Below are 14095 nucleotides of genomic sequence, written 5' to 3'. Positions count from 1 at the left end.
ATGAAATGGAACACATAAAGATTGATATCCTTGGTGTTAGTCAGCAGAAATGGACTGGTTTTGGCCATTTTGAATCAGACAATCATATATATGATCTACTGTGCTGGGAATAACAAATTGAAGAAGAATGGCGTGGCATTCATCATCACAAAGAATGTATCAAGATCTGTCCTGAAGTACAATGCTGTTAATAATAGGATAATATCCATATGCCTACAAGGAAGACCAGTTAATACTACCATTATTCAAATTTACACACCAACCACCAAAGCCAAAGATGAGGAAACTGAAGATTTTTACTAACTTCTGCAGTCTGAAATTGACTGAACATGCAATCAAGATGTGTTAATTATCACTTGTGATTGGAATGCAAAAGTTGGAAACAAAGAAGAATCGCCAGTAGTTGAAAAATTTGGCCTTGGGTGATAGAAATGATGCTAGAGATCGCATGGTAGAATTTTGTAAGACCAGTAACTTATTCATTGCAAATACCTTTTTCCAACAACATAAATGGCAGCTATACATGTGGACTTTGCAAGATGGAGTACACAGGAATCAGATTGACTACATCTGTGGCAAGATGCAGTAAAGAAGCTCAGTATCTTTAGCCAAAATAAATCCAGGAGCTGACTGTAGAACAGACCATCAATTGCTCATATGCAAGTTTAAGCTGAAGCTGAAGACAATAAAAAGTAGTCCATGAGAGTCAAAATATGACCTTGATAACATCCCTCCTGGATTTAGAGACCATCTAAAGAATAGATTTGATGCATTGAACACCAATGGCCAAAAACCAGAAGAATTGTGGGATGACATCAAGAACATCATCCATGAAGCAAAAGGTCATTAAAAAGATAGGAAAGGAAGAAAAGACCAAAATGGATGTCAGAGGAGACTCTGAAACTTGCCCTTGAACAGACAGTAGCTAAAGCAAATGGGAGAAATGACTGGATAAAAGAGCTGAACAGAAGATCAAAGAGCAGCTCAAGAAGACAAAGTCAATTATTATCATTAGAAAACCAAAAGGGGGTCCTATAAGTTTATGTGTATTATCTAAATTCTCGGGTGTATAGTAGAGCTGACAAGGGGCATGGCTGTAGTCACTGCTTGGTCACAGCCAGCTACCAAGAGGGACCGAGTAGTTGAACCTGTGGGCTTAGGACCATAGTCGCAGAGGACATCAAGCTCATTTGGCATAACATACTACACAAAACATTGTTCCACCTCCTACTTTGGTGAATAGTGACTGGGATCTTAAAAGCTAGCAAGCTGCCATCTAGATGCAACGATGGGTCTCTCCTTGTCCAGAGAAGAAGAATGAAGAAAACCAAAAATTCATGGAAGCAATTAGTCCTAGTGACTGGTACACCATCCGATCTGCAGCCTATATGACTATGAGACCAGAAGAACTAGATGGTGCCCGGCTACTACTGTCAACCACTTGGAGGAGGATCTATGTAGGAGATCCTGGATAGAGAGGGAGAACAATGTGGAACAAAACTCAAAGTCATTTGGAGAAAAAAATAAAGGGGGGAACAGGTTTGCTGGTCCGATAGAGCCTGCTGGGACCACTGAGACTATGGCCCCTAGCTGCCCTTCATGTCTGGCATTGAACCCATGCCTGTGGCTTCCAGCCAAACAATAGACAGGCATATGAGTTGAACATTTACCCGAGGTAGATACATTCCTTGGAGAGAACAATCATGGGAGAAAGAAGGGCACAGGGAGACAGCTCAGGGGGCAGGAGTGGATGGAGGGCTGGACACAGGGAAGAGGTAACTATCGGGAGGAAGTAGGAGGGGAGATGTTGCATTGTGGTAAATTGTGGTCAATGTCATGAGACAAAATGTATGTGAACTGCTGTATGGAAAGTGAATTTGCTCTGTAAATTTTCACCCAAATCACAAAAAAAAAAAAAAAAGGGAAGAACATGCTCAGCATTTCTCAAGCTGAAAGAACTGAGGAAAAAATTTAAGCCTTGAGTTGTAATACTGAAAGATTCCATGGGCAATATGTTGAATGATGCAAGAAACATCAAAAGAAGATGGATGGAACACACAGAGTCACTATACCAAAAAGAACTGGTCGATGATCATCCATTTCAGGAGGTGGCATATGATCAAGAACCAATAGTATTGAAGGAAGAAGTCAAAGAGAAGAATGCTGAAAGTACCTGGACTGCTAAAAGAACTACCAGATCTGTCTAGGAGGAAATGCAGCCGGAATGCTCCTTGGAAGCAAGAATGGCCAGGTTTTGCCTCACCTACTTTGGTCATGTTATAAGAAGGGACCATTATCTGGGAAAGGATGTCATGTTTGGTAAAGTGGAGGGTCAATGAAAGAGGGGAAGGGCGTCGACAAGATGGATTGACATGCTGGCTGCAGCAATGGGCTCAGGTATAGTAGGGATCATGAGGCTGGCAAAGGACCAGGCAGTGTTTCATTCTGTTGGACATAAGGTTGTTATGAGTTGGAGACAAACTTGTTGGCACATTACAACAATAACATACAAGGAAACTGAGGCTCTATGAGTTAAATAATTGACTTAATGCCACAGAATTAGTGGCAGAATTGGGAGTCCAAAGTTTCTTTCCTTCCCCTTTTCCTTCTTCCTACCCTCCCATCTATCCATACATCTGTCCATCCACCATTCCATCATCTATCCATCCATCCATCCTTATTACTGAGTGCCTAATGTCCTTGCACTGGGGATAAAGTAGTAAACAAAACAGATCTTCTCTCTGCTCTTGTGGAGTTTGAATTCTACTGGGCAAGGTATGAAGGACAGGTATTAAACAGTCAACAAATATTTAATTAAAGCACTGTGGTACATGGTCCATAGGGAAGAAGTACAGGACAGTAAAAAAGAACATAAGAGGAAAGATCCCATTTAGACTGGCAGGTGAGCCTCTTTGAGGAGGTGACTTTGAGGCTGAGACTGTTGTGCTTACCAGTATCTGTGCTGTCCTCAGCTTCCTGGTTCACTGCTGCATCACCTTTCCTAGACTCTTTTGCAAATATATATGGTGGGGAATATGACCAAATTCTGGCCAATGAGATGTGAGCAGAAGTGCTGTGCATTAAGTCAAAGTGGTTAAGAGAAGCACATGTGCCTTCCCCACAGCCCCTGGGAAGGACTCTTGAGGTCCAGAAAGGGAGGTACCATAAGATGAGAAGAGCCTGGGTCTTGAATTAGCAACCACATGGAAGGCTGCCTGCCAACCAGGAATACTCAATGGGACATTATGTGGGCACAAAATAAATTTCTATTGTGTTAAGACACTGTAATTTTGGGGGTTCTTGCAGTAGTTAGTATGCCCTGCCTAACACAGAAAGTGGATGAGCAGGAGCTGGCCAGGAAAAGTGCAAGAGAAAGAGCATTCCAAGCAGAGGTTTAAGCAGAGACCTCTTTCCTTTTATGATCACATGGCTGCTGTGAGGAGAACGGACAGGCAGTTACAGACACTGCCAGGAGTGGAGTTAGGGTTGCTGCAGTGGTGTAATTGAGAAAGTCTGGAATACAAGGGGGCTGGAAGACAGAGGAGAGTACATGACTTGGATGTGGGGGATGTGAAGGGAGTAAATGAGGAAGACTATGAAATTACTACCATGAGCAAGTAAACAGATGGAGATGGCACTTATTGAGATGGAAGGCTGGAGGGGGAGCAGCCTGAAGGGAGAGAAGAGTTCTACTGAGAATGTGTGGGACAGATGGGCAGTTGTAAAGTTGGGGGTAACCATCATGTGCATGACCATATAAATGAGATCACCATTTCAGGGTAGACTATAAAAGGGAACTAAAGGGAGGGCCCGTGATCAGGCTCTGAGTATACACAACATTCAAAGGCTGAATGGGCTAGCCATTGTCAGCAATGCCTGAGAGAATGGAACCAGAGACCCCAGAGAATAGCTAGCTTTGTGAGATGGAGTGCTGAGAAACTGAAAGTAAAGATCTGCATCCAGGAATGTCTGATACTAACACTCAACTCAATAACTTCCTTCCTGGAGGCATAACCCTTATATCTGGAAGAAACTTTGGGATTCAAGCTCGTCTCTCAGACTCCCAGCTTCCCAGAATCTCCCATGGAGGGCAGTTTGCGTGGCCTCCAGGGAGTGTGTTGGCTCCTTCTTACCCCTGGAATAGGCCCACTCCCAGGTCTCAGAACCTGATAGGGCTGGGCCCAATCAAGCAAGCCTGTGCCTTCATCAACTCAAGACTTGGGCTGCTTTTGTATATCCACTAGATTAGAGGTTCTCAGTGTGTTATCCAAAGACCACTTGTACCAGAAAGGGTGGAGTGCTTATTAAAACATACTTTACTGTGTTCTACTTAGACTCACTGAATCAGAATGTCTAGGGATAGGACTCAGGAATCTGGATCTTTATTAAGCATTCTAGGTGACTTTTAGGGACACTAAGATTTCTTAGCTGCGGCACTGATTGGGGATTGCAAGAAGGCCTAGCACCTAGCACCTAGCACCGAGCACAGTGTCCACCACATGGATACGCTCAACAATTATTTGCTGAATGGATGATTCACTCCCAGTTGCAGTAGCCAAAGTTCATCTGCTCTACTAAAGGACTTGGACATTAAATCCCCCATGGATGGATGTATTCTACTGTTGGCCCCTTATCCTTTTGTGCGATCTTGCTGGAGAGGGACTTTCTGAACTTAGTGAACTTCATGCACTGGGGAGTGTAGCCCAGAGCTCAGCTAACCCAGCCAGGAACACAGAGTAGGGTTTAGTTTCCATGGAAAAACCAAACCATACCATCCCTCCACCAACAGGAACAGGCCTCAAGATAGGCCCTGCAAGGAAGACTGGAGCTTGCTCTGTTGTTATTGTTGTAGGGTGCTATAAGTTAATTCTGACTCATAGTGATTCCATATTAAAGAGTAGAAATGCCCCCATAGGGTTTTCTTGGCTGTAATCTTTAAGGAAGCAGATCACCAGTCTTTCTCCCATGCAGCTGCTAGGTGGGTTTGAACCATCAACTGTTTGATTAGCAGCTGAGCACTTAAATGTAGCATCATCAGAGCTCCTTGCAGCTTGCTCTAGACACACTGAAAACTGGTGAGGGATGGTGGGTTTAGTCCCTGGGCAATTCCACCTGTGAAATTCCAGACTAGAGGAACACCTGGTAGAGCAGCCGTGGGATAGCTCCTGGCCAGCTCCATCCTGGAGACACTAAAAATGTCCGCCTGGGGCTGGCAAGATTGCAGCAGGCTTGGCAGATGGAGCCCTTAATGAACAAATCCTTAACTCTCAGTGGAATGTTACTAGGCTGTGAAATCTCCTGACTCTCCTTAAGAGCAATGCCCTGAACAGATATGAGGTCTGGGGTTAGAAAGCAGTGAGGGTTGCCATTTCTACCTTCCTTTTCCTCTTCTTTTGGAAGAAAAGCCAAAGACATATTCTGGTAGGCAGTGCAGTATTAATGCCTTTTTTGGAGCCCCAGTAGGATGCTGAGGGAACTGGGGGTTTGGCTGCCTCAATGCTCTGAGCCTGAGGTATAGCAACCAGCAGCACCTCACAGGTGGTGAAGCAACCACCAAGCAGTGCTGGGCTTTGCCTGCCATATGGCATATTGGTGGGATGCCTGGCACAGGAAGGGTGGCCAAGAACACAGCAAGCCTGGAAGGAGTTGGAGGACTCAGAAGGTGGAGCTGGAATTCCCTAAAAGCTGTAGTTCTGCACCTGGAATGCCAGTTAAAAATGCAAGAGGCTAGGCAGCATGTCAGCCTGAGGAAACAGCCCCTAAGGTCAGGGTCTGTGCTCTCATAAGCAACCTGTCTTTATACCCAAAGTGAGAAATAGTAGGAAGGGAGCCACAGAGATGGAAAAGGAAGCAGGGGGCAGGGCAAGGAGTCTCTGGATGTCTGATTTTGATCCAACTTGTGATTCAGGTTTGGCAGCCCGGCAGTCTGCCTTTCTTGGATGTATCCATTCCTGTCCTTCTCAAAAGCACCTTGAGTGGGAAAGGCTGTTGTATAAAGGTGAGGAGCATGATAATCCCATTCAGAGACAGAGAGAGAGAGAGAGAGAGAGGAGAAAGACATAGACACAGACCAAAAAACAGATGAACATACACAGGAACAAAGACAGAGGAAGGGAAACAGACAAACAGAAGAGCAGAGTTACAGGACTGAACACAGACAAAGAATAATGGTGCCAGATGCAAACAGCTATAGACACAAAGACTCCAGGATGGCTTTTTACTCCTTCCTGAGGGAGGCTCACAGCCATCAGCACTGTCCTTACGCTTCCCATGGGCTTGTTCTCTTCAGGCTTCACTCAGGCACCTTGACTTCCTGTTCTCATGCCCTGTGGCTTCCGGACTATTGCATTTCACCTAGAGGACCTAGCCTTCCAGGACCCGTAAGTCAACTGTTCAGTCACTACTGAAAAGTGGAGATTCTGGTTCCTGAATTGGCTGTGTGAATTCACTACCCCAAGGGAGCAATGACTTTGAAAAACGGAGTTGAAGGCAATAGTCTAAAGCTTTCTGAGCGGCAGCTGCCTATAGCAAGCATGGGGTCTAGAGAAACCAAACCTCGGTTCTAATCCCAGCTCTGCTGCTGGGTAATGCTGAGTCAGCCTCAGTTTTCTCATCTGTAAAATAAGGACTAACCTCAGGATTGCTGGGAGGTTGAAATGAGATGATACAGGTTAAAGGATCTGGCACACACTGGAAGATTTGGATGTAGTATCTCTAGGTGGTCTCTAAGAGAAGCTCCAATCCTACTTTCAAGAAACCAAACTGGTGGGTTTGAACCGCCAGTCTTCTGGTTAGCAGTCAAATGCCTTAGCCACTATGCTACCAGAGCTCCTGTAAGATCTGGAAGCAAGTGTAAAACCAAGGGAGCTGGTACTGGCATACCTTGCAGATATTGTGGGTTTGATTCCAGACTGCAGTAATGAAGCAAGTATTAAAATAAAGTGAGTTACATGATTTTTTTTTGTTTCCCAGTGTATATAAAGGGAGCTCTGGTGGCATAGTGCCTAAGGCACTTGACTGCTAACCAGAAGGCTGACAGTTCAAACCCACTAGCTACTGCTGGGAAGGAAGACTGGGCAATCTACTTCCATAGAGATATGGCCTAGGAAAACCCAAGGAGGGGTTGCTATGAGTTAGAACTAACTCAATGGCAGTGAGTTTGGTTTTTCATGTTTTTTTGTAGTCTATCATATGCAACAGCATTATGAAAAAAGGTTGAAATATTATGAGAATTACTGAAATGTGACAGAGATATGAAGTGAGCATATGTTGGTAAAATGGTGCTGAAAGACTCGCTTGATTCAGAGTTGCCAAAGATCTTCAATTTGTAAAAAATACATTATCTGTGAAGTGCAATAAAATGAAATATGCCTATATAGAGGCCAGGAGATGCATTCAAAGGCCCCATAAGGGTCTGTCCAGGCCAGCTAACTATGTATTCTTCCAAATAACATTAAAAGCCCAAAAGAATCCAGACACAGGCCTTTCCCCCAATGAGCTCAGCCCCAGAGAAAATATGACGGAGGGTCTTAGCACTAAAGGAGAGAGAAGAGAAACAGAGAGGCAAATAGAACAGGAGAGTCAGAGGGTTGAACAGAGAGGATCATGGAGCCGATGTAAACAACTACTAAACACCAGTTACTCAAGCTCTCTCCTTTCCCTTTACTTGATGGAAGGTCAAGACTAATCATACATTCTTTCCAGTGGAGGGTGGAGGAAAGGGAAACAACACCCCCACTTTGGATATTGCTGTTAGTAGTTCTGATAGCTTGATGGGAAGAGATGTTCAACCACTGACCAGTCAATCAATAGATTCTTTGATGTAAGCAACCAGAGGCCAGGCAGACACTGTGTAAATGGGTACACCTGGCACCCCACAATGTGCAGACGGGGCTGAACAAATTGCAGGGTGGTATGCAAGATGGAAGAGCTCTGGTGGCACTGTGTTTAAAGCACTGGGCCATTAACCAAAAGTTTGGCAGTTCAAACCCACGAACTACTACACAAGAAAAAGATGAGGCAGTCTGTTTCAAAGATTTACAACCTAGGAAACCCTATGGGGCAGTTCTACTCTGTCCTACAGAGTTGTTATGAGTCAGAGTTGACTAGATGGCAGTAGGATTTGGGAACAAGCTGGGTTCCTTAGAGCTGGAAGGATTCCTGAAGTCTTTGGACTTATCATGGGTGATGTAGAGAAAACATGTAGGTACATAGATTCCTAGCCCAGCTTCAACCAGGATACCTGCTTTATAAGGTGGACTTCTAACTCCAATTTCACTGCAAAGAGGAATCCTTTGCTTATCCCTATCACCCACATATACACACATATTTGAAAGTAACTAGGAGCAATTCTAAGCTCCTTAAGGGTAGGGATCTTGCTTATGAAATTTGCTGCCAAAAAACTGAAAATAATGAGATTAGATTTGAAGGTTATTGGGGCAGGGACCATGTCTTATTAATTACTGAATCCCCCAAACTGCCTTGTACACAGAAGATGTGCCACAAAATGTTTGTTGAAGGAATGGAAAATGACATTGATTGATAGAATAAATGGGTGAATGAAGATGAAGTTGAGACTTTTAGGAACTAGAGTGAACGCAGCATCATACTCAGTGCAATGCACGTGTGGATGTTGGCGGGGACACTGAAGAAAACAAAGACATTTACCTACCTACCTACTGCCATTGAGTCAATTCTGACTCATAGCAACCCTGTAGGACAGAGTAGAACTGCCCCATAGGGTTTCCAAGACTGTATATATATAAGCAGACCCACTTATCTTTCTCCTATGGAGCAGCTGGTGGGTTTAAGCCACCAACTTTCTGGTTAGTAGCCCAGTGCCTTACCCACTGCACCACCAGAGTGCCTTAAAAAAGATATTAGCCTCTACCTATGCCTTGGCCCTATAAGCATTTGTTTGTAACAACCCATACAAACCAGCACTTTTCAAACTGATAATGGCGACCCCTTATTATGTGGCAAAATCAATGAAAAGAAATGCAACATAAGAGAAAAATATCAGTGGACCATCACACACAGAAAGTAAATGTACCATTTTGTAACACTTTTGTATACTGGGTCACAATATTGAATGTGAGCCACTGCCACAAAGGCGTAAAACCATTGCTATAAACTATGCAGAGTTCTTGAGTGGTGCAATGGTTAAGTGCTCCACTACTGGCCAAGAGGTTGGTGGTTTGAACCCATCTAAAGGTGCCTTGGAAGATAGGCCTGGCAATCGGCTTCTGAAAGGTCACAGCATTGAAACCCCTATGGAGCACTTCTACCTTGCACACACGAGGTTGTTATGAGTTGGAACTGATGACGGGAACTAACGGTAACAATGTGCCTTATTTTAGACAGAATATACATTTCTGAAACTTTGCACCTAAACAGATTTTTGGTCATTCATTTCCTAGGGTAGCTGGTACACTGGATGGTGAATCATCTTCTCTTGATTTGCTAATTTGGAAAGTTGAGATATCTTCAATAGAGTGTTCTCAAAATGGAGCTCAGTTGAGCCAGGTTTTCCCCCTTGCTCCTTCCCTCCCCCTCCCAGGGGCTGGAAGACAGGCAGTGAGGAAAGATTCCCATGGACCCTAGCCCAGCCCCACCTCTCTGTCAGCGCCTTGCTTTGGGTGTCCCGGGCTGCTTGCAGGTCCTTCTCCAGCTGCTTCCGGGCCATCTCCAACTGCTCCACCTCCCCCTGTGTCCACTTCCGGGGGCTGATAAAGCGCATCTCCTTCAGCAGCTCCTCCTTCTCATTGATGAGGATCAGCCGGTCCCTCTCTGAGTCCAGAACTCCAGGCCAGGCCTCACTGTCAAGCTTGGCCAACTGGATCTTCAGGTTGGCTATCCTGGGAACCAAGAAGGAGAGAATGACTGGTGTTCCCAAAGACAGTACAAGATTGTACTTCCAAAGATCTCAGGAACAAGGAGCGATGCCATCCTCAGGGCAGTCCTTGACAGTCGTTGTTCTCCTTTTGATCAAGGAACATATCTTTATCTGATAGACTATGTGGGAGCCTACCATGGGCCAAGCAGTGAAGTAGGCTCTGCAGGGATGGAGGTACAGAATGAGCAAAATATGGACCTTGCCCTGAGGGACACAGCCTGGTACAACAGAGTCCTCAATTCAATACCAGGAATAACCACTTATTGACTAGCTGTGTGACCTTTGGGCATGCCCTTCCATCTCTCTGATGCAAATAACAAAAGCTTCTTTCTATGAGCTTGTGGTTGAGGGCTTTATGACATAATTCTAAACTCCCCAAGAACAGTATTTGGTATATAGTAGGATAATCAATCCAGCAATAATCCATAAATGCTTCTGCTACAACTGTTGTTATTACCTGGTTTGACCACTTATTGGACAAACTCCCTGAACCTTTAGAGCAATTACTCACCCTTAAGAATTATTGTGAAAATTAGCCATAATATATTCAGAATGTCTAGCATGTGACAAGTGTTGAATCAATGGCAGTCATAGACCCACTACAACTATAAAAAATCCTACAATTACTACCCATGTGTCCTCTGTTCAATGAGTGGTAGTGGCACAGTGTAAAGAACTGGGGTCAGTCAGAGGTTCAAGTGGAGCCCTGACTCTAGCCTTCTTGGTGAAAGGGATCATTTCTTGAGCAATCAGTTTGGTATCACAAATACCTATTATGATACCTGGTATTCTATAGTCACTTAGTAAGTGTTAACAGAAGCAGCTCAGAGCCCTATCACTTAACTTCTCGAGGCTCAGTGTCATCACCTGTTACACGGGCTATTAATAGTACTGAAGGGATGTGTTGTGAAGATCCAATGAGAACATACCACTAAGAGGTCTTTATAGACTGCCAACTATAATAGTTAATAGTATTAATAATTATAATTAATACTATTATAAGTAATAGCATATGGAGCACTGGCTGTATAACAGTTAAGCATTAGGCTGCTGGCTGTAAGTTGGCAGTTTGGATACACCCAGAGGCTCTGCAGGAGAAAGACCTAGAATCTGCTCCTGCAAAGATCACAGTCTAGAAAACCCTCTGAGGCAGTTCTAATCTGTCACATGGGATCACTATGAGTCAGAGTTGACTCAATGGCACCTAACAACAACAACAAAAAGTGTTACATCAATGTTAGTTTTATTATCATTAGACCAGAAGAAAATTCAATGTGATGAAAGGAAACAACCTCGACACACAACTTTCCTGATTTTAAACCACATGGTATCTTCTTGTTCTGTTAGAATGACTGCCTCTTGTTCTGTGTACAGATTCTAAATGAGCATAATTAAGTGTCTGAAACTCCCATTCTTCACAATGATATCCATAATTTGTTGTATCCACACAGTTGAATGTTTTTGCATAGTCAATAAAAAACAAGAGAAAAAAATCTTTCTGGTATTCTCTGCTTTCTGCCAAGATCCATCTGACATCAGCAATGATATCAACAGTACCCTGTTGAGGTACTGCTGCAACCTGCTGCTGTTTTTGAATTATTTTCAGCAAAATTTGCTTGCAGGTGATATGATATTGTTTGATAATTTCTGCATCTGTTGGATCATCTTTATTTGGCATGGGCACAAATATGGATCTTGTCTAGTTGGTTGGCCAGGTATGTGTCTTCCAAATTTCTTGGCATAGACAACTGAGTGCTTCCAGCATTGAATTGTTTGTTGAAACATCTCAACTGGTATTTCTTCAATTCCTGGAGTCTTGTTTATTGCCAGTGTCTTCAGTGCAGCTTGGACTTCTTCCTTAAATACAATCAGTTCTTGATCATATGCCACCTCCTGAAATGGTGCAAACCAAATCTGTTTGGTGCAATGACTGTGTATTTCTTCCATCTTCTTTTGATGTTTCCTGTGTCATTCAATATTTTGCCCATAGAATCCTTCAATATGGCAACTCAAGGCCTGACTTTTTTTCTCCAGTTCTTTCTACTTGAGAAATGCCAAGCATGTTCTTCCCTTTTGCTTTTCTAATTCCAAGTCTTTGCACATTTCTTTATAATATTTTACATGATCTTCTTGAGCCACCCTTTGAAATCTTCTGTTCAGCTCTTTTACATCATTTCTTCCATTCACTTTGTTGTTGTTGTTGTTGTTTGCCGTCGAGTCGGCCCCGACTCATAGCGACCCCTCCTTGGGTTTCCGAGGCAGTATCACTATGGAAGTAGGATTGCCCAACCTTCCTTCCGTAGGAGTGGCTGGTGGGTTTGAACCGCCAGCCTTCTGGTTAGCAGTCAAGTGCCTTAGGCACTATGCTACCAGAGCTCCTGTATTCACTTTAGCTACTCTATATTCATGAGAAAGTTTCAGAGTCTGTTCTGACATCTATTTTGGTCTTTTGCTCTTTCTTGTCTTTTTAATGACCTTTTGCCCTCTTCATGTTTGATGTCCTTGATGTCATTCCACAACTTATCTGGTCTTCAGTAATTAGTATTCAATGAGTCAAACCTATTTGTGAGATGGTGTCTAAATTCAGGTGAGATATATGCAAGGTCATGCTTTGGATCTCATGGACTTGTTTAATTTTCTTCAGCTTCAACTTGAATTTGCATATGAGCAACTGATGGTCTGTTCCACAGGTGGCCCCTGGCCTTGTTCTGAATGATGATATTAAACTTCTCTATCATCTCTTTCTAGATGTGTTGTTGTTGTTATTATGTGTCATCAAGTCGGCCCTGACTCACAGTGACCCCTCCTTGGGTTTCCGAGGCAGTATCACCACGAAAGTACATTGCCCAACCTTCCTTCCGAGGAGTGGCTGGTGGGTTTGAACTGCCAGCCTTCTGGTTAGCAGTCAAGTGCCTTAGGCACTACACTACCAGAGCTCCTGTCTACAGATGTAGTAGATTTGATTCCTATGTATTCCATCTGACACGATCCACATGTATAGTCATTATTTGTGTTGTTGAAAAAAAAGGTATTTGCAATGATTAGGTTATTGGTCTTGCCAAATTCTATCACATGATCTCTGGCATCATTTCTATCACCAAGTCCATATTTTCCAACTACTGATCCTTCTTTGTTTACAGCTTTTGCATTGTAATCACCAGTAATTACCAATGCATCTTGATTGCATGTTTGATCAATTTCAGACTGCAGAAGTTGGTAAACATCTTCAATTTCTTTATCTTTGGCTTTAGTGGTTGGTATGTAAATTTGAATTAATAGTCATACTAACTGGTCTTCCTTTTGGTGTATGGATATATTATCCTATCACTGATAGCACTGTACTTCAGTATAGATCTTGAAGTGTCATTGGTATAGATCATGGTGCCATTCCTCTTCAATTTGTCATTCCTGGCATAGTAGACCATATGATTGCCTGATTCAAAATGACCAACACCAGTTCATTTCAGCTCACAAATGCCCAGGATATTGATCTTCAAGCATTCATGTCATTTTTGACAACTTCCAATTTTTCTAGATTTATCATTTGTATATACATTCCACGTTCCAATTATTAATGAATGTTTGGAGTTGTTTCTTTTCATTTTGAGTCATGCTGCATCAGCAAATGAAGGTCCTGAGTGCTTAACTCCATCCATGTCATTAAGGTTGAGTCTCCTTTGAGTTGGCAGCTCTTCCTCAGTCATAATTTGAGTGTCTTCCAATTGGAGGACCTCAACTTCTAGCACCCTATCAGATGATGTTTCACTGCTATTCCTAAGGTTTTTACTGGCCAGTACTTTTAGAAGTAGATTGCCAGGTCCTCCTCCAGAGTCTATCTTAGTCTGGGTGACCCTGCTGATATTTGAAATACCAGTGGCAGAGCTTTTAGCATCGCAGCAACACAATCCACCACAGTATGACAAACTGACAGACGAATGGTGGAGAATATTGCTACATATATCTAAAGCAGTCATGATGTAATCTTTATCCCATCCCTAAAAAGTGGTTAAGACAAGAGTTTTAAGATGTCCAGAGAGGCTATGTCTCACAGTGGGGATATGCAACTGTGCAAATGCAAAGTTCTGTTCTTTGCTTGACCCTTAGAGCCTAAAAAACCCTATTGCCACCAAGTCAATTCCAACTCATATCAACCCTGTAGGACAAAGCAGAGTAGGGTTTCCAAGGCTAAAAATTTTTACA

At 43.2% G+C, this 14095-nt stretch overlaps 1 protein-coding gene across 1 annotated transcript in view; it reads right to left on the bottom strand.

Annotated features, from left to right (window-relative positions):
• The window catches only part of WWC1 (WW and C2 domain containing 1), a 221303-nt gene that overhangs the window by 59538 nt on the left and 147670 nt on the right, over positions 1-14095 (bottom strand). Inside the window, exon 9 of the mRNA XM_007939741.1 lies at positions 9615-9857. Coding sequence (XP_007937932.1) covers positions 9615-9857 — 243 coding nt within the window. The remainder of the gene's footprint in view (positions 1-9614; positions 9858-14095) is intronic.

The sequence above is a fragment of the Orycteropus afer genome, unplaced genomic scaffold (genome assembly GCF_000298275.1).
Source record: "Orycteropus afer afer isolate SDZICR_OR568_19922 unplaced genomic scaffold, OryAfe1.0 scaffold00062, whole genome shotgun sequence".
NCBI classification, from domain to species: Eukaryota; Metazoa; Chordata; class Mammalia; order Tubulidentata; family Orycteropodidae; genus Orycteropus; species Orycteropus afer.
This window is presented reverse-complemented; position numbering and strand designations above follow the sequence as displayed.